A 26,647-nucleotide genomic window follows, 5' to 3' on the forward strand; every position below is an offset into this window, starting at 1 on the left:
TCTCGCTAATGCGACCTCACGAGAGAATGACTTTCCGTCACAATGATGCTGCAGAGGAGAACTATAATAGGGCGTGTCTAAGGACACGAGATCGTCGGATTCGTCGAGGAAAGCCTTCGTTCGGAAAGTGAGGGAAATGGACGTTTCTGTTAATTGGTTAATTTCTAGGTTGGTGGTTGAAGAAGGATGCTAACCACCCTTGAGAGAAAGTTGCTAGCGGGAAGCGTCATTCGTGAGAAAAGCAGATTTCCCGTATCTCCCTGTAGTAGGTGGTAGATTTAGGGACTGTTAGGAAGAATAGGGTCTGTGTGTGACGAGCCACGGGACAGAAACCGTTGGAATGTTTATTGTCCCGTGCTGCTACAACTATTTCTTTTTAAGGAGAGCTATACTATTACTCCATACCTTTGTTAGGCAAAACGTTCATCCCTTGAACGCGACTACGTTCGGCGACTGGTTGTCACCTCGAGCCCAAGCTCATTATCACAAATCTCGAACAAATACAATCGGATTGAATGACGACAATTGCTTAATAACGGCTATGGTAGAATCTAGATTACAGTATTAAGGGGTTTTCCCGAAGTTCCAAAGGGAAGGCTCCGGTGTCCTTTCATCTCCGACATATATATTCATCATCATTTAAAAACGCGGTGTGCAAGAAAACCTATCCTAAACTAATAAATAAAATATAGACAAAAATGTTACTACTCACGGGTATAATAAATAACCGCGGTCACTATGCTCGTCAAAAATTCTACGTATATAACAAATTGCCCGTGTCGATTCGGACCTTCCATCCTTCGATATAATTGAGTGACTTGAAGAACAAAAACGCATGCGACTCACGATTAGATGTAAAGAATGTCGTGTTCGATATTGTTCTGATCCAAGGGATTCGTTATCAAGTCGTCATCAAATTGAAATCATCGAATTCGATGGAAGAAAACTTTAATAAAGCATAGCAAAGCAAAGCAAATAAAAAAAAAATAATAATAATAATAATAGACTAACGCATCCGTTATGTCAACTGACAATCGGCGAACACACAGACCCTAATTTCGCGTCTGATTATTATAATTACATTTAATGAAAGTTATTATGCTCTAAATCAATATTAAATGTGATTTAACGCAGCAAACGCTGATTCTACCGACCGCATTGCGCGCGGACATAAAAATATTCTGAAAGAAAACTTTATTAGAGGTAGGGGATAGGAAAAGGAAATTTTTTTCTTTTTTCTGTCGAGTGTTTGTTTACGAAAATACTGCTTTCTTAGAACTACGAATTAATTATTATTTATTTACCATAGGTAGAATCATATATCATATCAAGAGCACGAAAATATACACATAAATATTATACCAAAAATGCGAAAGAAAATATATCGTTAGTATATTTAAAATATTTTCAAAGTATTTTTTATTATTGTCAAATATATGTATGAATATTGCATAATACGATTGATTTGTAAAAGTTATCCGCCAAATAGAATGTCCGCCATTATAATTTCAAATATTTTATGCATTACTTGACTTCGTTCTAATGCAACATGGCGCACTTTTTCTGCCCGTTAAACAAAGCTGCGCAATACGAAAATAACGCGATATGCAGAAACTGTTTTAACTAGTCTGTGATAACGTAATTTCTCAAATGTAATAAAAGTTATTGAGAAAAACGAAATTAATAGTCCATATTATATTACAGACAATTTACGAATAATGAAGCAAAATGAGAAAGTTATTTGAATTTCTTACTCAAATGAAACAGAATCGAGAGAATCTATGTTAAATTTATGTTAAACAATCTATTCAATTTCTTCGGAAATATAATTTAATATATTCGAAAGAAAAAAATAATTTCTTTAATCTTGCATTTTTCATCTTGGTGTTCTAATAAACCGTGAATTTAGAATTTGTTATATTAGATATTAATTACGATAATATCACGAAATATTTATAAGAAATGGAGTTAATCTAAAAGTGAACAAATATTATCACATTTCGACGAAAAGTTATCAAATTTATCGTTAATCACCATGGTGTCCTCTTGACTTTCATCCCGTCCTTTCGAATTTCACAGCATCCTTCTAATACATCAAAGTTCCCCTCGGTATCATATAATAGTAATCTGCACAAAAAAAGAGCGAAATATTAAAACAAATGTATAAAAAGAATAAATCATTTGAAAATGAAACAATGATCAGGGTCAAATTGTTTTTCGAAAACATATTGCACGAGCTACCGGCAAATGGGACAACCAAAAAGACAGTCGGAAAAACAAAGGTAATTAAATAATAGATTACAACGAAGTATTGAAGAAAAACGTACAATTAAATGAAAATAACAATAGTGTGAGTTTGAACGGTAGAAAAATGTCTACCAAAGTGCCAAAGCCACCTGTCGCGAAATGACACGGATGGACATACGTCTGATTCCTCTGATTGTCTACGCTAAACTGACATCCCATACTGCGATTTACCCGACGAATTTGGGTTAGGGAGAAGTAGGGGGCTAGAGTTGTCGGCTATCCATACATACACGAATAGAATTCGTCAAATTCCTGGAACACTCAAGGATACGTTTTGTATATGCGTTTACACGTGTCTGGTATTGTAGAGCTCTCGTGAAAACAAAAAGTTGTTGACAAAGATTTAGTGACGCTACGATGTTCTCGTCAAGAATTTACAATTCATATAATATATGAGATATTTCAATTTTTATTTTAATTTCAATTGATAATATACTAATTATTTTATCGAATTGTTCAAAACTTTATTTTGTAGTACAGCTCGAGGAAAAAATTATTTAAAATAAAAAAACGTTGAAGATATTTGAACTCTCATAAAAGTAATGATTTCTTATTTCATTACGTCTAATTCCACTTTGGTATTTTTTAGAGAAATTATAGAATTACGTATAATTTCGTCATATTAAGTTAAATATTAAGTTAAATATACATGACATATAGACATATAGATATATAGACATCATAAATGTGTATATCATAAATGAAACGTTACTAAACGTTGCTGTATGAAAAAGCATGGAATAGAATGCTAATTATTTCATTATTCAGTCCTGCAATTAATGAACTGTACGAAACAAAATCAAAGATTTAAATAAACTTATATCGAACTTATGTTTCAAAAGTTTATGATACAAGCCACCGGTAATAAAAACGATCAAATAGTCTACCAATGGAAAGAAACAGAAAAAAGTCTCGCTCTTCGACGGTAGAATGGTGGTATCCCGCTAAAAGTGAGCCTAGCCGATTCTTGATTGGCTGAGGCGACGAGGCTTCGTTTGTATGCAATGCGCGCGAGAAATTGAAATACCAAACGCCGCAAAAATTTTCTTACATTTTACGAACTTATGAACTGAATATTTTCAAACCAGATAACTATAAGAATTTGAACACTAAAGTGCACACGTATATATGCGTACATCAACAAACATGATTTCTTTAACAAAATCTTGTATTTTAACAAATATTTTCAGAATGAACATATTGTTCATTATGATTTTAAAATGCGAATTTTAAGTATTATGTGAAGACAGATAATTACAGAATTACAGATTGCTGTTACAAGCGAAATATAAAAAATTGTATGCTTATTCGTACTGTGTAACAGTGCATATACGTAACCTTTCTACTTACTGTTCTACTAATAGTAATATAAAATAAAATTAAGATATAGTCCATCAAATCTAATATATCCACCATGAAATAAGATTATGATCATATAGATAATTTCTAAAATTTTCTGACAAAGAGAGGTTATTGTATAATGCATTAAATCCATATATTAAGATTAATCTTTGGAAAGCGAAGGTAATGTAACCCAAGAACTATGCACTAAATTTGAAACGTATGCGATGTGTTGAAAGTTTTAAGTTTCCTTCAAGTTTCAGATATTTAATCTAAATTAGAGATATATTAGTAAAACATGAAATGAAATATATATATTTACATTATAATTTTTAAACATATTCGTATTTTTAAACATCATTAAGTAAATTTCTAAATAATTAAGAATATACTGCTTCTTATTAAATAGTTACGAAATGTTTTTATTAGCGAGAAGCTATTGAAAGTAATGGTTGACAAATTGTATCGATATACCACACGTTGACGAAGTATACCAGTAATAATTTAACAAAGCAAATTCTTCACTGCGATCTTCGAGAGAAATTCCTTGGAATTGGAATTGTTGTAACGAACGCAGCTGCATCTATAACATGCGACACAAGTACACTCTTTTATATACTAAGCTATTTGATTAATGCTAAGTATGTAAGAAATTTAAAAAGTTTTTAAAATCGTATATTTATCATTGTACTATTGATTTTCTTACCATTTCGAAATGTACAATTTTGAGAATAATTGCTATATCTTCGTTCTTAAATAATGGAGCAACTAGCGAAAAAATAAAAGAAAAGGCGAAGAAACGATGCAGAATATTAATGATGTGCGTGTGATTCATCTACGTGTTTCAGTTTTGTTGTATATTTCACGATCGAACATTTTCTTTTCTCTTCTATCGTACTCTTGTATCTTGTGACGTGACTGTTTCTCGTGGGAGATAAGAGCAAGACGATATGCGGTTTCTAGCATTTCGAAAACAAAAAAGGACGAAACTGTTCGCTTTTCTTCTGTTTTCTTGTTTTTAAATAGAGGTGAAAGATAAAAAGACATATATCTACAGAATTTATTCTATTTCCATTACACATTCTGCCGATTGATTATTTTCATCTAAATCAATTGACTTGACTTACTTAATAAATTCTTCTTGTTTACAGGCATAGCTAACAGAGATTTGAATAGTCTAATATGGCTTATTTTCATTCTTTGTCTTAGCTCTAATACTTTCTTTAAATCTTTCTCGCCAAACCTTATAAATTTAGAATTATTCACACACTGTAATTCATTATTCCAATTCAATAACATTTCACACTGAGTTGCATTTAAAATATCAGAAATTTCTGAAAAATAAAGGAGAGTTTGTACATCAGGATATATTGAAAATAAATTTGGCTGTAATTCTTTACCTATTCCACGTGTATGATATTCTCCTAGTTCTTTCTACTCTAATTATATGTTCCCTCCTAGCATGCTGTCTACTCCTGTTGCTACCTATAGATCTTTTAATAGTAATTTCTTCCATTGCTTCATCATTTCTTGCTACATACCTTTGGATCAAATATAGAACTATAACTAATCACATCTTTAATGTACAATCTCTGTATCATCATGTGTATACATTTTTGTTTTACCTCCGTTTCTAACAAACTTGCAGTTAACTCTGGAGTATAGGGACACACGCCTGGAATCATATTGTTTCTGATCCATGATATTTTCTCTCCTATTGAATTCTGTTTTATCAAGCGGGACATTTCTGCCTTCTGTCTATTTGATATTCTGAAACAAAACACATTGTCCATTTCCTTCTTTAGTACACAAAAGTATTATATAATCATATAAAATAAATGAAATGTACATAACATAAATCACACAATTTAATAGTAATTGTATTTACTTTTTGGCTTTTTTCGTAATAGCGATAGACTTTCTGCTATTTGGATGTATCATTTTTTTTGGCTTCAGGAATTCCTTTCTCATTGCAGTGGCCTATAAAAGACAACAAAATAAATTAGTTAAAATATTACCATGGCTATGAATTATTTCGATTATCCTAATCATCAAAACTCCAACTCAGACTATACGTTTACTCAATGTATAATCATGCACAGGCGAATCGTCGACAGTATCACACGCTTAGAAGCACTAATGGAGTAGACAAAATATACCTCTTTGTTATGACACTCTGAACCGTCACTCTGTTGGATTCATGCAATAAATTTTACCACTATATCTAAAGTTCAATACTTTAACTTATTTGTGAAACGTTCGAACTGCGACTCGAGGAGATCACCGGTGATTTGTCAATTTCGTGATTTGTTGTGTCTCGTATGTGACAACAGCAACGACAGCGACGCCTATCGAGAGTAAAAATAATATCGAAGTATACCTTCTTACCATGACATTTCCGGGCCAACAAACTTCAAAATTGGTTTCTTCCGTTTCAAAATATTTTTAGCTATATTTTTTAATCTTATAATGATAACCTATTTTAAAATGTGCAATGTTTGATAAATGTACATTAGTAAAATTTCATACGAAGAAAGTTTTTGGGAATCCGTATTATATCCAGCGAGCAGAAAACGAAGACTTGACGGAAGTTGACGACAATGGAGATAAAAGTCTTTATCGTAATATTGTTTTTATTGGTTTTAACGTCAGATGGAACGGGTTTCGACAGAAAACGATCCTCCAAATGTCAAAGAGGTAACGAGCAGACTTCAAGTAAAAACGAGCAGAAGTCAACACCCGATTATTATTATTACTGCGACTCAACAGAATTTGGAGTAGTATTATACAAAAGATTCCGTATTTGCGTTCTTGTTCACCGTGTGACATGATAGGAATTGATTTCTCTTCCGCTTGTATCAGATGCGGGATGTGCCTTGCCATTGCTGAAAAGGTTGATCCTTTTTCACCAGTCTCGATTATCCTATTTCTCTTTATTCGCCTATTTTTTAAACACAAATATACATTTTTTACGATTATTTATATTGTTGATGACATCATTTGACGAATTCTTCGAGAACTTCGCAAGGGAACCAAGACATAATGATATTTAAAATGTTTATAGCAGTTCTGAAGTAAAGAGAAGCGATATTAGTTTGAAATGATGGATCATTTCAATGACTTTATTATTTCCATTTTAGACATAACACAGGAGAACTTTATAATTTCAAAATCTCTTTGATTTTATGTATCTTTCCACATTTATTTTTCTTTTTGCATATCTGCATGTTGCCTTAATAGCTATCTACATATTATTTTAGTTGCGTTTTTCTTTTGGATCGGAAATGACTATCCTGTGTTTCGTCAATAATTTGTCTTGCTTCTCTTGGTGCATTTCTAAAAGTAGTATTGATATAAATGAATTTTTTACTCCAAGAGTCAACATCACATTTTTTCGATTTCTTTTTTAGTTTACAAGAGTATAAAGCTATATATAGGCCAAAACATGTATGTATTTTTCGATAAAAGATAAATTTTTATTCAAAATCTACGAGACTGCACGCAGATATTTCAAATTGCAGCGAATATAATCACGAATACTTCGCGTTAAACATGTTATATCTTTTAACATTTTCAGAGACGCGTAAACATCCGCAAGCTATTTATCACTTTATTCGATTGCATATTGTAGCGGCATATGAATCATAGGACGATGCGAATCGAGAGTAACTCATGTTGTTGTTTTGCCTCGGGGCATTGATACCGTCTTGAGGTACGAAACTTGATAATAAACAAACTCCGGACAGAACAATATCGCCGCTACGCGCAACCGTCAACCGAAGTCGAATTTAAATTCGTTAGAAGGAGATCGTTAGAAGAGTACTGCCGATAGTTTTAAACACATTTGACTACACCAAATATCAACTCGTCTCATCACTATATACACCAACGTGTTTAATCAACCTCCACATAACCGAGAAGTGATTTCAAATTTGACCCACGTTTCTATCGACTTCGCTTTCTTCTTTATTTTGGAAGAAATGCACATTCACTATTTATCAGCTAAGCGAACTCGAAACGAATGAAAATTCCCAACCACCACGTAGACCAAAGCCTATCAGCCTTTTTCGAACCTGTAGGTTACAACGAGATTCTTAATTAATTAATTCGTTTCTTACAGGCTACAGAGTCTGTGAATAAAGAACTTTTTCTGACCGTTTTGTTACGACCTTTGTTAAAACCACGTCATAGGAATAAGATAATAATACAGATCGTAATCATTATATATCAGCACGTACTGTCAATTTGATTGTGCAATTAAATAACATAATATCAAAAGTAATCAAATGTTGGGATACTTTTGAGCGATAGTGTATATGTGTAAAACAATATGATTCTATAAATTCATTAACAATAAATCAAAAACAATGCTGCGTTGCTTATTCTAGTAAACAATCCAACCATTTAACTGTAAGATATTTGGAAAGTTCATGTAACAAGCATACAATATGCCAGCCGGAAGGTACCAACTACGTTCCTCTATGAAATTAGTATAAATATTTCAAGACTTATATACGATTAACATTTCACGCAACGTTTTTATAAGATACGTTAATCCGTAGAAATGATCCGTCGCGGTAAATTTATACATAGATCAGAGTTAGAAAATACAAAAGAACGATATTTTCTCTGCGTATACGAAGTTAAAATGGTGTTGGACGCAAATTAATTGGTTGAACAGAGGCGCCTTGAAGCGTACTAAAAAAGGTAGCTTACCTCGTTGAAATACCATGGAACGAAACCCTGTTGGGTAATGGGCATTCTGCTGTAGCCTGGAATTCCTTTTGCTCCCGTATTCTTCTTCTGTTTTCCGTGGTTTTTGTTACAACACTCGCGACATTTTCATTCAAACGAACACACAACGCATAAACCGAGAAAAACAAACGTTGAAGGTTACGTCGCGTCACGCGAATCACTGACGCTACACTTATACGTTGGAAACAGGAACGAAAGCAATGCGGGTGCAACACGGGGCCCGTGAAATGTAAACTATCGAACTACGTATAATAGCACACGAAAGTATTTCTATTGTATTGTATATATATGTGTGTGTGTGTGTGTGTGTGTGTGTGTGTGTGTGTGTGTGTGTGTGTGTGTGTGTGTGTGTGTGTGTGTGTGTGTGTGTGTGTGTGTGTGTGTGTGTGTGTGTGTGTGTGTGTGTGTGTGTGTGTGTGTGTGTGTGTGTGTGTGTGTGTGTGTGTATTCATATGTATATGTATGTATGTGTGTGTGTGTGAATTCATATATATATTATAAATTGGTTATATATATATATATATTATATATTATATATTGGTTATATTATATATATATATAAAACCAATTTATAATATATATATATGAATACACACATATATGATTACACACATATATATAAGATTTATAAAATGAATCCTCGGTAAAATGTCTGTGATAAATAATTCCAATTAAAATAGAAAAATTTTTAATTGCATTGCTTCGACTATACATATACACATACTTAATGTGACTCACTTTCTATGAGAAAAATTCTGTTTGTCAATTCGATACCGAGAGCTGATAATGCTAACACACGATGAAACGATAACAGAAGAATCCGAATATTCAGAACTTTTCACGATATATGTTAAATAATATTATGAAATAAATCAAATAATTACCCCGCATTGCTTCCGGCGTACGTGTTCACGATTCTCGGCGAAACCGAATATGGCAGCAGGAAATCAACCAATCAGAACTTCGGAGAAAAGTAAAGCGCGGGAAGAAATCGCGGCATCCAGCTTCCTGCGAATCTATTCTCGATCTCGATGTAAGCAGTAATCTTTCGATAATCGTTTTGCAAAATGGCGTGCCTTAAACGAAGTGTATAGTAAAATTCGTATTTGAGAGACGCATAAATAAACGATATCAGACTATTTCCCGGGAGAAATTCACGTTCGGTTGCAACATAACATGTCACGTATATATTTTCGTCGAAAACTGATTTCGAGGGACGTGTATCTGTACGTATCAAGTTACTTGGCGAAAGTTCAACGACAGACTGTGACTTTAAAACAGTAAGTGTGTAAGCCTGTGTTTGTTGTCCGAGAATTTGAAAAATCTGTCATCTTTTGTTTACGTCGGCCGTAATAGAGTGGTGTTTTTGTTTTGTGGTAACTGAATGTCTCAAACAACAAACTCGAGATTTCAATGGATCTTCGAAAAGAAGTCATAACCATTGGCCTTGGATGAGTTGTGATTTCATTAACTTTTTAATTCATAATTGATAACATAAGGTTATTGTAAGACCGATGAAAATATGGATAGCAACCAATTGCTATTGAATATCTGGCCTGTTTTGCACTATTGAAATTTTGCAAGTCACTAAAGTTACCAGCATTAATATGTTCCCTTGCACAAGTTTGACGATAAAACAAATGAAATTTTACTAATTGCAAGTTATTTGATTATTCTATTTAACGAAAAATTATAAAATCATAAAATAGAATTCTATATAATCTGTAAATCGTAACTTGTCAATCTACTAGTACATATATTATAAATTGGTAAACTTTTGTGTGTGGGGGAGGGGGTGCTAGATGTAACACTGATGCGACATTTTGAAAAATATTTAATTATAATCATGAAAGGTGTTATTGAAATATTGAATTTTTATTAATGTTCCTTGCAACTTCGATTTTGCGTACCATATTTAAAATGTACATAAGATATAAAGTATATTGACAAATAACAGTCACAAAATTGTTTCAAATGATGATAATCATCCTAATATCGACTTATCAATTGTGATCTGATAAACAAGAATTCAAAATACAGTTAAACTGTGTTCTACATACAATAATCTTTTTCGGATGAGATTTAAATATATGAACATATTGTGATATTTTGTCCATAATAACATGAATAATACAAAGTTTCGTATTACATATACTATATTTTTTAATATATTCTGCATATCTCATTTTATGACAACAGACAAGCAAACTATATTCCCATTATAAGCTTCGCTCTAATTTCGCATCGTTTCACCTGAATATATCGTGAAATTTCATCCCGTCAAAATTTTGCGTCAATCTTTTTTATCTTAAAGGATTAAAGACAGTTGCAAAACGCCACGTGTTTCGGGGTTTGTTTAAATTTCCGCCAAATGAAAAAGAAGTTTCGCGAAAAATGGTGGTTACTAACGGCACGTCTGGTTACAATTTTCGTTTACAATACTTTTGGCGAGTAAATATGACGTACTGGGTCGATACTAAGTAGTCGGTCGTCCCTGAAATTTGAACTGTTGAGAACGAGGTAATAAAAGGGCGACTGGTTTGTTGCTGTGTAACGTATACACGTTTCTGAATAGTTTTCTACTTCAAATGACATTATCTGCTACCCGACGGAGTTTCGACGTAGCGATAAACACGCCACTGAAAAAAGCGACGAATGGGAATGGAACATACGTAAAGATTTTTTTGACAAAATAAAGAATCATTTTGTCAGATTCCAAGAAGAGTTTGGGTAAATTCAATGTATGCTATTTGCTACTTGACTTATGTTTATAACACTAAAAGTTATCTTTACAAGCAGCGAAGTGATTCAGTTTCATTCGTAGTTCGGTTGCTTCCAATTTTTTCATTTTCACATTGCGTATTACAATATTGATGTTAAAATATTATTATAGAAAAACATGTTAGCAATTTAATTTTCTATTTGTTCTTTTCTCTGTTTTCCTTGTTCCGTTTTTGGATTTGTGGTGGATGATTTAAATAATGACGTGACGAGTTGATACTTGATATTGTCAAATATATTTAAAATTATTCTAAATACAGAATTAATCGCGCGGGAGACAAAGATTTTATAACGAATCCTAGCGGCTGCCATTTGTCGTTCACGCGCTGTTGCCAATACCGGATGCGCTAATGTCACGTAAAATAACAAAATAAAAAAAGAAATTTGAGGTAAAAAATAAAAAAAGAAACTTTTTTTCTAACAACAATCCACTTCCGAACTCTAGGCGTGACTTTCCAAGACTGAAGCTCTTATGATTTGATTTTCGATCGGATCCGATTACTTTCTTTTGTCATTCCTCAACATCCCCACCGTCAATGCATTTGCTAGGCGTCCGCGGCCGTTGCCACGTGCTCTTTCTTCTAGACCCTTCGGTGGAAGGACCGTTGGGATGTTGATGGTTCATTAGACACTTCAGCGATATACATTGTCGCCGAGTGCCGCCACATCTTTATCTCCATCGTCAGTCCATCGGATTTGAAGTATGCCGGTCGTAACACTAACATTGTGGCGTCAGAGAGGACGCGCTTCGAATCGCAAAAGGCGTTTTCGGTTTGCTTCGACCACTCGAATCGCCGCGAACAGCTCGTACGTATCTTTGTTCGCGGATCCGCGTAGTTTGTTGCACGGGTATACGTTTATATTGACACCGGTGTTCACGAGGAAAGAGATCCTTGGTGCCCTGTCCGTCACGAAAATCCGACGGGATACTAAAGCCATCGCCACATGCCGCGTTTACGGACGGCTGGTCTCGTTTCACTGGGTCCAGTTGCAAGGGGCCCGGCACTTCCTTGCGCGGTCTCGAAAGGTCTCGTGGTAATAGCAGAGACCAGACTTCTGCGGTCTGTCTTTCGAACTCGATGTCAATCTTGCCTTCCGTATGTAGAATAACGATGTGAGGTGGATAGCGGGTGAAGGTGGCCACAAGAAATACTCTTGATGTTCAACAAAAAAGTTAATTAAACTATTAACAATCAACAGTCAATAATTTATGATCAACAATTAACGACTAACGATTAACTGTCAACAACAATTAACGATTAACGATGAACGATCGACAACAATTAACGATTAACGATGAACAACAATTAACGATTAACGATTAACGATTAACTATCAAGAGTCAATAATCACGTATCTCTAATTGTGTTTACTTCGCTATGACGCTTAACCTTTCGCACTCCGCAGCTCGGGGCAGAATGAATCTTTGATTCGAAACCAAATGGATTCTTTATTTTGTTGCCCCTCGATATCCCCACTACGCACGCGTTTATTAGATGCCCGTAACGGTTGCCGCGTATGCATTCTTCCGAATATTCGGCGAAAGAACTGTAGGTATATCGATGGTACATTAGGCATGTCGGCCTTACGCTTTGAAGGTATAGCGCTTTGTGTCGCGAAGCCGTTGGAAAGTTCCATGGTCGAGTGCCATCACAGATGCATGACGATTAGATACAAATGCTTCAAGTATTACAATTAATAGCTGATACAATTGCAACAAAACAGATGTCCTTTATGCAATACTACTGAAATTACACAGCTACAATAATATAAGGAATACGTCTGTACTATGGGAAACATAAATAAATATACACATAGTAGCTTATACAACATGTATGTGGAGGACGATTAAACGTGTTGTTAATTAATGACTAGACGAGTTGATACTTAGTTTAGTCAAATGTATTTAAAATTATTTGCAGTACAGAGTTAGTCGTCGTTCGCTTAGTGTTGCTCGATATGTGTTTACAAGGTAATGCTTACGTTCGTCCGATATTAATTCGCTATAAGAATGTTCGATACTAACTGTCTTAACGATCGTGTTCTTTTATTTATACTCGGGGGAGTACCAGAAACTTTAAATTCAACCTCGGTTGACGATTGCACGTAGCGGCAACAATGTTTTGCCCGGAATTTGTTTATCGTTACGCTTTGCGTGTCACGTAAAAGTAATGGGAAAATAATAATAAAAAAATGTTGGGTTCTTGAACCAGAGTTCGAGATACCTTTATTCTATAATAGGATTACAAGTGTGCGATTAGATTAGATCAATATAACTAATAATTTATAAGACACTTAGTTCCTATTTCTTAAGACTTCTAATTCTATGTTCATAATTAAGGGAGTTTACTTCGTTGGAAATTTGATTGAGGTGCATTCTATACGATTATACATTATTAATGATTTTTGGAGCGCTCTTAATTTTTGTTAGGATTTCTTCTAGACTGTCAGTTAAGGGTAAAGTTATAGTTTTGAGATTTATTTTGTAAGTTATATTGGTTTTTAAGTTATTGTTTTCTATAATCTTTTTGTTTAACATTTCAGTCATCTGTATATTTATTTCGGTTTTATGATGTTCGGGAGGACGGTAGGATTTTACGTTGATGATCTTGTTAGGTAGATGATACATTTACACTGTACATGTGAATGTGTGTGTAAGCGTCAGAGGGCGTCCAGGTCTCAGTTGAGACAAAAGACGATTGGAGGCTGTTAGGAGAATCTAGAAGAGTTGCTTGACAACAAGCGTGCGTGCAAGAAGGTTATCGAAGTCTTCAGAGTGTAATATATATATATATATGTATAGCTGTTGTGTGCGAAATAAAGTAAACTATTTGTATTTTCGAATCCTCTGTATACCTTAACATGGTAGCAGAGCGTGGTTACTAGTTTTGCAAGCTATTTAGTGCGTGGTTTTTAGTCTTGCGAGTTTAGTAAGGGAAGAAACGTTCAAAGAATATAAAATAAAAGAAAAAATACTTCAAGCACGTAGGAACGCTTGAGTAAAGAATAGGAAATCAATTAAAATGGAGAGATCGGAAATTATGATATCGATATTTGATGGTGAGGGTTACGGTATGTGGAAGAAAAGAATAACAATGTTTCTGAGGTATAAAGAATGTGATATTGTTATAACTAGAGTGAAGACTGAAACAGACAATCCAGACTGGGATAAAAAGGATCTGAAGGAGATAAATATAATTTACAGTGCCTTCTCAAATAGACAATTGGAATATATTAGGGGAGAAAAAACAGCGTATGAAATAATGAAAAAGTTCGACGAAGTGTACTTGAAAGAGTCGACGGCACTAGATCGTGTGCAGAAGGAGATTGGAGAAGATAAGTCTTGATAAATACAGTGATTCAGCATCGTTCTTTAGCGATTTTGAAAAATTAATAAATGAATTAAAAGGTGCAGGCGCACAAGTGAGTGAGAGGGAAAAGCTGAATTACATGCTAAATACGTTACCCGAAGAGTATAGCTACATAGCGGATAAAATAGATGCAGTGAAAGAAGAGAAAGAAACGGTAGCGTGCGTGAAGAATAAAATAGAAATAGCGGAAAAGAAAGATAAGTCTAATCGAGGAGAAATGAAAACTAATGCCTTTGCTGCAAAAAAGGAAGGATGCTTCAAATGTGGAAGAGTGGGACATTTTGCAAGAGAGTGTCAAAATAGCGTCCAAGGGGAAGCAGTAACAGTTATCGGTGTGAGTCAACACGCGGTCGCAGCAGAGGAAGAGGAAACAATGGCAATACGAGCAGGGGGCGTGGAAACTTCCATCGTCAATCGGCAGCCGGCACGAGCGAATATGGCGAATATGGCAACACAGGAGCAGGCACATGGATGGCAACAGCGCACGCAGCACACAGCAGCGAGATGAACGAGATAAGTGGTAACGAAATAACATGCCTATTAGATAGCGGTTCTACCGATCACATTATTAACGATGTAAATTATTTTGATAAATCTATCGACCTTAAAGAACCGGTAAATATATATTTGGGCGATAATAGATCGATAAAGGCAACAGAAGTATGAAATGTTATTAGCTATTTTGAAGCATTTGGAAAGCGAAATAAAATAAATATGAATAAAGTTTTTTATGTGAAAGAAATGTCCGCAATCTTGATTAGTTTAGGCAAGTTAACGGATAATAATAATATGGTTATTTCAAAAGGAAATATTGCAAAAATAATAGATGAGAACAATAAACTTACAGCTTTAGCGGTCAAAGAGAATGGTACATATAAAATGAAAAGTATATTGAAAGGAAGAAGCACTTAGTAAACAGTGCCGAACGTAGTGGTATGAGTAAAAAGGAAAGATGGCGTAGGATGCTAGGACGCGTAAATTTTAGATACTTAAATATTTTGGGCAAGTAAAGAGCAGCTAGTGACAGGTATACCGAATAAATTTGAAAAGGAATTGTTCAAATGTAAGGTGTATATAGAACGTAAAATTCATAATTTATCTTTCAAAAATAATCGAACTAAGGTTAGGGAGATAATGGAAATTATTCATACGGACGTGTGCGGTATCTTTAAGACTACCGGATTAAATGGAGAGAAATATTTTATTTCATTTATCGATGATTATAGTAAAATAGCTAGGATCTATTGTATAAAATCAAAAGATAAGGTCTGTCATTCTCTCGTACAGTTTGTAAATGAAGTTGAGAACTTAAGGGGCAAGAGGTTAAAAATATTAAGATGCGGTAATGGAAGAGAATACTTAAACAATCGAATTTATAAATTTGCTAGGGATAAAGATATCATAATAAATAATTGTCCTACCTACGTACATGAATTAAGCGGGACAGCGGAAAGGTATAATAGAACAGTGATGGACACGGCGCGTTGCTTGTTAACGGAAGCGAAAGTACATAAAAAGTACTGGCCGGAAATAATATGTACAGCGGCGTACTTGAAAAATCGAATACTAGCAAACATTGTAGAGAGAAAGACACCTTTTGAAATATTCTTCGAGAGAAAACCAAGTGTTGAAAATTTGTATCTATATGGAAGTAAAGTTTTTGTAAGAAGGCCAGAACAAAAAAGTTATATGGTATAACGTTATAACGTATTACGTTATATGGTATAACGTTATAACTTATTACGTTATATGGTATAACGTTATAACGTATTACGTTATATGGTATAACGTTATAACTTATTACGTTATATGGTATAACGTTATAACGTATTACGTTATATGGTATAACGTTATAACGTATTACGTTATATGGTATAACGTTATAACGTATTACGTTATATGGTATAACGTCATATGGTATAACGCCATGACGCAATACATTATATGGTATAACGTTATAACGTATTACGTTATATGTGTAGTAACTGATGGATTCTTAGAGTAAGGACAAGTGATGATGGTAGAGTTCAAAGTTTGATGTATTTTAATAAGTGATATTCGATAACAACAGGACCGACTACGATATCGTCGCACGCCGACTCACACTCCGTATCAGCTCATCTCGCACTCTGCTTCTCGACTGACTCTCTGGCCGTTGTAGCATTCTATTGTCTTTTGCTAGGCCCACCGCACATGTGTTCTGCAGACGCTCGTAGCCAGGGTCACGTAGGTCTTTTCGGCGAAGCTATTTATTTGAAGGACCCGGTAATGCATTGATGGAGCCGACAGCGCCACGACTCTCGCGACATTGTCTGTAGTTAGCTCGACGTTTCTTAGGCCCTTCTCCCCGATACTACATATGCATTATTAAATTGTCTAAATTTCTTTCGCGAGCGCGTGTAATCATTTCATTGGAATGCGGGCATTCACTTTTATAATGCTCTGTTAACATTAGTCTAAATCTCTTAATTTCGCTGAGTTTTGCATATATATCCTTAATGTCTAAACCTATAATTACGTTTACAGATTCGCTATATAAGTATGCATGAGCTAATTTTTCTTGATATATAGAACTACCGTTAAGAGGTATAACGTTTAGCTTAGCTAACTATGTAGAAGGTGAAGATCGTCCTGGAAAGTAAGGTTTAATACGGTTACCATGTATTTTCCTAATCGAGTCATTTACTATTATTTCATAATAAGGGGCTTTTCACTTTTTCAATGGTGTATGGCTCTGGCCATTCAGTATCTAACTTGTGTTATTTATGATCGTTATGAACTAATACTAAATGTCCTTCTTTAAAAATAGATTGAGGTTTGGCAATTTTAGAGAAGTTTCTAATAAATTTTCTATAGTATCCAGCTAGCCCAAGGAATGATTTTACATCTGTAGGATTTTTTGGTAGTTTAAAATTCTTTACTGCTTCCATCTTTTTAGGGTTAGGTTTTATTCCATCTGCTGTCACTACATGTCCTAGATATTCTAATTCGGGCTTTAAGAATTCACATTTATCTGGTTGTATTCTTAGACCTACTCCCCTGAGTCTTTGGTATATAATGGCTAAGTTTTTATTATGTTCTTCTATCGATTGCCCGAATATAATGATATCATCGAGATAAACGAAACAATGATTGTTAATCAAACCTCTTAACGTGGTATCCACCATTCTTTGAAAGGTAGCAGGTGCGTTCTTGAGCCCGAGTGGCATTCTATTATAGTGGAAGTGTTCTTGTGGTGTGCTAAATGCAGTGTATTTCTTTGAATTCTCGTCCATGGGTATTTGATGGAACCCTGAAGATAAGTCTAAAGCGGAGAAATATTTCGCATTTCCTAATTGTGATAGTATATCGTCAATGTCAGGTAGTGGATAGGCGTCTTGGTCTGTTAGTTCGTTTAACTTCCTAAAGTCAATCACTACTCGCCACTTTTGTTTCCCTGGTGCGTCGATTGTCTTTGGAACGACCCAGACAGGAGAGTTATAGGGGGAGTCGGAGGATTCTATAATCTTTTTGTTTAACATTTCAGTCATCTGTATATTTATTTCGGTTTTATGATGTTCGGGAGGACGGTAGGATTTTACGTTGATGATCTTGTTAGGTAGATGATACATTTACACTGTACATGTGAATGTGTGTGTAAGCGTCAGAGGGCGTCCAGGTCTCAGTTGAGACAAAAGACGATTGGAGGCTGTTAGGAGAATCTAGAAGAGTTGCTTGACAACAAGCGTGCGTGCAAGAAGGTTATCGAAGTCTTCAGAGTGTAATATATATATATATATATGTATAGCTGTTGTGTGCGAAATAAAGTAAACTATTTGTATTTTCGAATCCTCTGTATACCTTAACATGGTAGCAGAGCGTGGTTACTAGTTTTGCAAGCTATTTAGTGCGTGGTTTTTAGTCTTGCGAGTTTAGTAAGGGAAGAAACGTTCAAAGAATATAAAATAAAAGAAAAAATACTTCAAGCACGTAGGAACGCTTGAGTAAAGAATAGGAAATCAATTAAAATGGAGAGATCGGAAATTATGATATCGATATTTGATGGTGAGGGTTACGGTATGTGGAAGAAAAGAATAACAATGTTTCTGAGGTATAAAGAATGTGATATTGTTATAACTAGAGTGAAGACTGAAACAGACAATCCAGACTGGGATAAAAAGGATCTGAAGGAGATAAATATAATTTACAGTGCCTTCTCAAATAGACAATTGGAATATATTAGGGGAGAAAAAACAGCGTATGAAATAATGAAAAAGTTCGACGAAGTGTACTTGAAAGAGTCGACGGCACTAGATCGTGTGCAGAAGGAGATTGGAGAAGATAAGTCTTGATAAATACAGTGATTCAGCATCGTTCTTTAGCGATTTTGAAAAATTAATAAATGAATTAAAAGGTGCAGGCGCACAAGTGAGTGAGAGGGAAAAGCTGAATTATATGCTAAATAGGTTACCCGAAGAGTATAGCTACATAGCGGATAAAATAGATGCAGTGAAAGAAGAGAAAGAAACGGTAGCGTGCGTGAAGAATAAAATAGAAATAGCGGAAAAGAAAGATAAGTCTAATCGAGGAGAAATGAAAACTAATGCCTTTGCTGCAAAAAAGGAAGGATGCTTCAAATGTGGAAGAGTGGGACATTTTGCAAGAGAGTGTCAAAATAGCGTCCAAGGGGAAGCAGTAACAGTTATCGGTGTGAGTCAACACGCGGTCGCAGCAGAGGAAGAGGAAACAATGGCAATACGAGCAGGGGGCGTGGAAACTTCCATCGTCAATCAGCAGCCGGCACGAGCGAATATGGCGAATATGGCAACACAGGAGCAGGCACATGGATGGCAACAGCGCACGCAGCACACAGCAGCGAGATGAACGAGATAAGTGGTAACGAAATAACATGCCTATTAGATAGCGGTTCTACCGATCACATTATTAACGATGTAAATTATTTTGATAAATCTATCGACCTTAAAGAACCGGTAAATATATATTTGGGCGATAATAGATCGATAAAGGCAACAGAAGTATGAAATGTTATTAGCTATTTTGAAGCATTTGGAAAGCGAAATAAAATAAATATGAATAAAGTTTTTTATGTGAAAGAAATGTCCGCAATCTTGATTAGTTTAGGCAAGTTAACGGATAATAATAATATGGTTATTTCAAAAGGAAATATTGCAAAAATAATAGATGAGAACAATAAACTTACAGCTTTAGCGGTCAAAGAGAATGGTACATATAAAATGAAAAGTATATTGAAAGGAAGAAGCACTTAGTAAACAGTGCCGAACGTAGTGGTATGAGTAAAAAGGAAAGATGGCGTAGGATGCTAGGACGCGTAAATTTTAGATACTTAAATATTTTGGGCAAGTAAAGAGCAGCTAGTGACAGGTATACCGAATAAATTTGAAAAGGAATTGTTCAAATGTAAGGTGTATATAGAACGTAAAATTCATAATTTATCTTTCAAAAATAATCGAACTAAGGCTAGGGAGATAATGGAAATTATTCATACGGACGTGTGCGGTATCTTTAAGACTACCGGATTAAATGGAGAGAAATATTTTATTTCATTTATCGATGATTATAGTAAAATAGCTAGGATCTATTGTATAAAATCAAAAGATAAGGTCTGTCATTCTCTCGTACAGTTTGTAAATGAAGTTGAGAACTTAAGGGGCAAGAGGTTAAAAATATTAAGATGCGGTAATGGAAGAGAATACTTAAACAATCGAATTTATAAATTTGCTAGGGATAAAGATATCATAATAAATAATTGTCCTACCTACGTACATGAATTAAGCGGGACAGCGGAAAGGTATAATAGAACAGTGATGGACACGGCGCGTTGCTTGTTAACGGAAGCGAAAGTACATAAAAAGTACTGGCCGGAAATAATATGTACAGCGGCGTACTTGAAAAATCGAATACTAGCAAACATTGTAGAGAGAAAGACACCTTTTGAAATATTCTTCGAGAGAAAACCAAGTGTTGAAAATTTGTATCTATATGGAAGTAAAGTTTTTGTAAGAAGGCCAGAACAAAAAAGTTATATGGTATAACGTTATAACGTATTACGTTATATGGTATAACGTTATAACTTATTACGTTATATGGTATAACGTTATAACGTATTACGTTATATGGTATAACGTTATAACTTATTACGTTATATGGTATAACGTTATAACGTATTACGTTATATGGTATAACGTTATAACGTATTACGTTATATGGTATAACGTTATAACGTATTACGTTATATGGTATAACGTCATATGGTATAACGCCATGACGCAATACATTATATGGTATAACGTTATAACGTATTACGTTATATGTGTAGTAACTGATGGATTCTTAGAGTAAGGACAAGTGATGATGGTAGAGTTCAAAGTTTGATGTATTTTAATAAGTGATATTCGATAACAACAGGACCGACTACGATATCGTCGCACGCCGACTCACACTCCGTATCAGCTCATCTCGCACTCTGCTTCTCGACTGACTCTCTGGCCGTTGTAGCATTCTATTGTCTTTTGCTAGGCCCACCGCACATGTGTTCTGCAGACGCTCGTAGCCAGGGTCACGTAGGTCTTTTCGGCGAAGCTATTTATTTGAAGGACCCGGTAATGCATTGATGGAGCCGACAGCGCCACGACTCTCGCGACATTGTCTGTAGTTAGCTCGACGTTTCTTAGGCCCTTCTCCCCGATACTACATATGCATTATTAAATTGTCTAAATTTCTTTCGCGAGCGCGTGTAATCATTTCATTGGAATGCGGGCATTCACTTTTATAATGCTCTGTTAACATTAGTCTAAATCTCTTAATTTCGCTGAGTTTTGCATATATATCCTTAATGTCTAAACCTATAATTACGTTTACAGATTCGCTATATAAGTATGCATGAGCTAATTTTTCTTGATATATAGAACTACCGTTAAGAGGTATAACGTTTAGCTTAGCTAACTATGTAGAAGGTGAAGATCGTCCTGGAAAGTAAGGTTTAATACGGTTACCATGTATTTTCCTAATCGAGTCATTTACTATTATTTCATAATAAGGGGCTTTTCACTTTTTCAATGGTGTATGGCTCTGGCCATTCAGTATCTAACTTGTGTTATTTATGATCGTTATGAACTAATACTAAATGTCCTTCTTTAAAAATAGATTGAGGTTTGGCAATTTTAGAGAAGTTTCTAATAAATTTTCTATAGTATCCAGCTAGCCCAAGGAATGATTTTACATCTGTAGGATTTTTTGGTAGTTTAAAATTCTTTACTGCTTCCATCTTTTTAGGGTTAGGTTTTATTCCATCTGCTGTCACTACATGTCCTAGATATTCTAATTCGGGCTTTAAGAATTCACATTTATCTGGTTGTATTCTTAGACCTACTCCCCTGAGTCTTTGGTATATAATGGCTAAGTTTTTATTATGTTCTTCTATCGATTGCCCGAATATAATGATATCATCGAGATAAACGAAACAATGATTGTTAATCAAACCTCTTAACGTGGTATCCATCATTCTTTGAAAGGTAGCAGGTGCGTTCTTGAGCCCGAGTGGCATTCTATTATAGTGGAAGTGTTCTTGTGGTGTGCTAAATGCAGTGTATTTCTTTGAATTCTCGTCCATGGGTATTTGATGGAACCCTGAAGATAAGTCTAAAGCGGAGAAATATTTCGCATTTCCTAATTGTGATAGTATATCGTCAATGTCAGGTAGTGGATAGGCGTCTTGGTCTGTTAGTTCGTTTAACTTCCTAAAGTCAATCACTACTCGCCACTTTTGTTTCCCTGGTGCGTCGATTGTCTTTGGAACGACCCAGACAGGAGAGTTATAGGGGGAGTCGGAGGATTCTATAATCTTTTTGTTTAACATTTCAGTCATCTGTATATTTATTTCGGTTTTATGATGTTCGGGAGGACGGTAGGATTTTACGTTGATGATCTTGTTAGGTAGATGATACATTTACACTGTACATGTGAATGTGTGTGTAAGCGTCAGAGGGCGTCCAGGTCTCAGTTGAGACAAAAGACGATTGGAGGCTGTTAGGAGAATCTAGAAGAGTTGCTTGACAACAAGCGTGCGTGCAAGAAGGTTATCGAAGTCTTCAGAGTGTAATATATATATATATGTATAGCTGTTGTGTGCGAAATAAAGTAAACTATTTGTATTTTCGAATCCTCTGTATACCTTAACATGGTAGCAGAGCGTGGTTACTAGTTTTGCAAGCTATTTAGTGCGTGGTTTTTAGTCTTGCGAGTTTAGTAAGGGAAGAAACGTTCAAAGAATATAAAATAAAAGAAAAAATACTTCAAGCACGTAGGAACGCTTGAGTAAAGAATAGGAAATCAATTAAAATGGAGAGATCGGAAATTATGATATCGATATTTGATGGTGAGGGTTACGGTATGTGGAAGAAAAGAATAACAATGTTTCTGAGGTATAAAGAATGTGATATTGTTATAACTAGAGTGAAGACTGAAACAGACAATCCAGACTGGGATAAAAAGGATCTGAAGGAGATAAATATAATTTACAGTGCCTTCTCAAATAGACAATTGGAATATATTAGGGGAGAAAAAACAGCGTATGAAATAATGAAAAAGTTCGACGAAGTGTACTTGAAAGAGTCGACGGCACTAGATCGTGTGCAGAAGGAGATTGGAGAAGATAAGTCTTGATAAATACAGTGATTCAGCATCGTTCTTTAGCGATTTTGAAAAATTAATAAATGAATTAAAAGGTGCAGGCGCACAAGTGAGTGAGAGGGAAAAGCTGAATTACATGCTAAATACGTTACCCGAAGAGTATAGCTACATAGCGGATAAAATAGATGCAGTGAAAGAAGAGAAAGAAACGGTAGCGTGCGTGAAGAATAAAATAGAAATAGCGGAAAAGAAAGATAAGTCTAATCGAGGAGAAATGAAAACTAATGCCTTTGCTGCAAAAAAGGAAGGATGCTTCAAATGTGGAAGAGTGGGACATTTTGCAAGAGAGTGTCAAAATAGCGTCCAAGGGGAAGCAGTAACAGTTATCGGTGTGAGTCAACACGCGGTCGCAGCAGAGGAAGAGGAAACAATGGCAATACGAGCAGGGGGCGTGGAAACTTCCATCGTCAATCAGCAGCCGGCACGAGCGAATATGGCGAATATGGCAACACAGGAGCAGGCACATGGATGGCAACAGCGCACGCAGCACACAGCAGCGAGATGAACGAGATAAGTGGTAACGAAATAACATGCCTATTAGATAGCGGTTCTACCGATCACATTATTAACGATGTAAATTATTTTGATAAATCTATCGACCTTAAAGAACCGGTAAATATATATTTGGGCGATAATAGATCGATAAAGGCAACAGAAGTATGAAATGTTATTAGCTATTTTGAAGCATTTGGAAAGCGAAATAAAATAAATATGAATAAAGTTTTTTATGTGAAAGAAATGTCCGCAATCTTGATTAGTTTAGGCAAGTTAACGGATAATAATAATATGGTTATTTCAAAAGGAAATATTGCAAAAATAATAGATGAGAACAATAAACTTACAGCTTTAGCGGTCAAAGAGAATGGTACATATAAAATGAAAAGTATATTGAAAGGAAGAAGCACTTAGTAAACAGTGCCGAACGTAGTGGTATGAGTAAAAAGGAAAGATGGCGTAGGATGCTAGGACGCGTAAATTTTAGATACTTAAATATTTTGGGCAAGTAAAGAGCAGCTAGTGACAGGTATACCGAATAAATTTGAAAAGGAATTGTTCAAATGTAAGGTGTATATAGAAAGTAAAATTCATAATTTATCTTTCAAAAATAATCGAACTAAGGTTAGGGAGATAATGGAAATTATTCATACGGACGTGTGCGGTATCTTTAAGACTACCGGATTAAATGGAGAGAAATATTTTATTTCATTTATCGATGATTATAGTAAAATAGCTAGGATCTATTGTATAAAATCAAAAGATAAGGTCTGTCATTCTCTCGTACAGTTTGTAAATGAAGTTGAGAACTTAAGGGGCAAGAGGTTAAAAATATTAAGATGCGGTAATGGAAGAGAATACTTAAACAATCGAATTTATAAATTTGCTAGGGATAAAGATATCATAATAAATAATTGTCCTACCTACGTACATGAATTAAGCGGGACAGCGGAAAGGTATAATAGAACAGTGATGGACACGGCGCGTTGCTTGTTAACGGAAGCGAAAGTACATAAAAAGTACTGGCCGGAAATAATATGTACAGCGGCGTACTTGAAAAATCGAATACTAGCAAACATTGTAGAGAGAAAGACACCTTTTGAAATATTCTTCGAGAGAAAACCAAGTGTTGAAAATTTGTATCTATATGGAAGTAAAGTTTTTGTAAGAAGGCCAGAACAAAAAAGAGTTTCTAAATGGGATAAGAAGGCAGATATGGGAATTCTGTTAGGATATAGCGAAGTAGGTTACAGAGTCCTATTAGGTGGAAAAATAACAGTAGCGACATGTAGAGGTCGTAGAAACAGACAAAAAATGTATCGGTTTTGAGGAGAATTCATTCGATGCAGTTAGCGATGATAGTAAAGATAATTATTTATTGGATAGCATGAATAAGGAAGAGTTAGAAAGTAGAGAAGATGAAAATGATAATAGTTCTGAAAGCTTAAAGATTCCTAGGAGATCTACTCGTAATAAGAAAATTCCAGTATGGTATCCAGAAAAGGAAAACAGTAGTGAGATTCACGCAAATTATTGTAGAGTAGATATCCTTTGTACATTTGAGGAGGCGATTTGTTGTGAAAATAGTGAAGATTGGAAACAGGCTATGGATAAAGAAATAGAATGTCTCTATAAAAATAAAACTTGGAAATTGGTAGAAAGGGTAAAAGGCAAAGAAGTATTAGATGTAAAATGGGTTTACACGAGAAAATCAGATGACAGGTATCAGGCTAGATTAGTGGTAAGAGGATTTCAACAAAGAAACGTAGTCGATGACATATATTCTCCAGTAGCGAGTAATCAGACCTTTAAAATATTGCTATCATATTGTTGTCAAAATGCATTAATCATTGAGCAAATGGATGTAAAAACTGCCTTTTTAAATGGTGAAATAAGTTCGGAGGTATATGTAAATCAACCAAAGGGATATGCAGACGGAACGAATAGAGTTTGTAAATTATCGAAAGCGCCTTATGGGTTAAAAGAAAGTCCGAGGAACTGGTATGAGTGTTTTGATAGGTATGTGACGAGATTGGGTTTTAAGAAGAAGATTTAAGGTTACATTAGAAAAGGAATGAAAAGTGTGAAACGATAGATTGTTATGTGGACGCTGATTGGGCAGGAGATCATTTAGATAGGAAATCTACTTCTGGATATGTAATTAAATTGTATGGAAATGTAATCGGGTGGAAATCTAAAAAACAAAGGTGTGTGACAAAAGCCTGGACGTATGCAGAGTATGTAGCTCTATCGGAAGCGGTGAGTGAATTAATGTCTATTAGAGAAATTATGAAGGTCTTCAATGTAAATCTAGACAATAACCCTGTAAAAATTTATGACGATAACTCTGGAGTGATAAGTATAGCAAAGTACGGAAATTTCACAAAAAATTCTAAACACATTGAAGTCCATTACCACTACGTTCACGAATGCTTAAAGGAAAATAAGATAAATATAATTAAAGTAGGTACAGACGAAAATACTACATAGGTTCTCTAAGAGGTTTTTCTATGTGCGATAGTCGAATCAAAGATTTGAATTTTTCGATTTGATCTACAGTGTTTATATTTTCAATAATGTTAGAAATTTGGACTGAAAACTTACCACCATTGATAAAGCATACTGGCATTGGCTTTCCCTCGAGGTATACAATTTTTTGAACGATTTCTCCTGATGCGAGGGTTGGTTCTTGCTGCAGCAGAAGGGTATTATTATCTAATTTTAATGTTTTATTGGAGAGTTCGAATCGATATTGATTTAAAGCGGGTAAGCCTAATATGCCGTCTTCTATGATAGGGAAATTATCATCTACTAAGGCAAATTCTATCTCTTTGTTCAATAAATTTAGTTTAATTTTGGAATTGGATTCGTATTTGGAATGTCCCATG

General features: G+C 34.9%; 1 protein-coding gene and 1 long non-coding RNA gene across 10 annotated transcripts; both read right to left on the bottom strand.

The window, feature by feature from the left end:
* Positions 1-1,279: 1,279 nt before the first annotated feature.
* LOC126876332 (translation machinery-associated protein 16 homolog) lies at positions 1,280-9,340 on the bottom strand. Of its 8 annotated transcripts, XR_007694081.1 has the most exons (8): positions 9,142-9,340; positions 8,365-8,645; positions 6,468-6,589; positions 5,537-5,628; positions 5,274-5,418; positions 5,049-5,189; positions 4,776-4,982; positions 1,280-2,127 (listed from the first exon to the last, which is right to left on the bottom strand). XR_007694081.1 is itself a non-coding variant. In XM_050639171.1 (4 exons), the coding sequence occupies exons 1-4, from the start codon at positions 8,407-8,409 to the stop codon at positions 2,113-2,115; spliced, it is 297 nt and encodes a 98-aa protein (XP_050495128.1). In that variant the 5' UTR covers positions 8,410-8,616; the 3' UTR covers positions 1,280-2,112. The 8 variants fall into 8 exon arrangements, 1 of the variants encoding a protein (XP_050495128.1); XR_007694078.1 differs by lacking the exon at positions 6,468-6,589 and having other exon boundaries at positions 9,142-9,337; XR_007694079.1 differs by lacking the exon at positions 6,468-6,589 and having other exon boundaries at positions 9,288-9,302.
* Positions 9,341-10,257: 917 nt separating this feature from the next.
* Positions 10,258-26,386, bottom strand: LOC126876340 (uncharacterized). 2 transcript variants are annotated; one of them, XR_007694127.1, is made up of 2 exons: positions 26,364-26,386; positions 10,258-12,338 (listed from the first exon to the last, which is right to left on the bottom strand). It is a non-coding gene; the product is annotated as an uncharacterized LOC126876340 (long non-coding RNA). The 2 variants fall into 2 exon arrangements; XR_007694126.1 differs by lacking the exon at positions 26,364-26,386 and adding an exon at positions 12,558-13,156.
* Positions 26,387-26,647: the final 261 nt, after the last annotated feature.

The sequence above is a fragment of the Bombus huntii genome, unplaced genomic scaffold (assembly GCF_024542735.1).
Source record: "Bombus huntii isolate Logan2020A unplaced genomic scaffold, iyBomHunt1.1 ctg00000070.1, whole genome shotgun sequence".
Lineage (NCBI taxonomy): Eukaryota > Metazoa > Arthropoda > Insecta > Hymenoptera > Apidae > Bombus > Bombus huntii.

Excerpts from the sequence above, each read along its gene's own strand:
- LOC126876332 (XM_050639171.1), bottom strand. The coding sequence starts at position 8,409 with ATGCCCATTACCCAACAGGGTTTCGTTCCATGGTATTTCAACGAG. Across the intron at positions 5,629-8,364 it reads TTCCATGGTATTTCAACGAG|GCCACTGCAATGAGAAAGGA; the intron begins GTAAGCTACCTT and ends TGTCTTTTATAG. Across the intron at positions 5,419-5,536 it reads ATTACGAAAAAAGCCAAAAA|AATATCAAATAGACAGAAGG; the intron begins GTAAATACAATT and ends GTTTTGTTTCAG.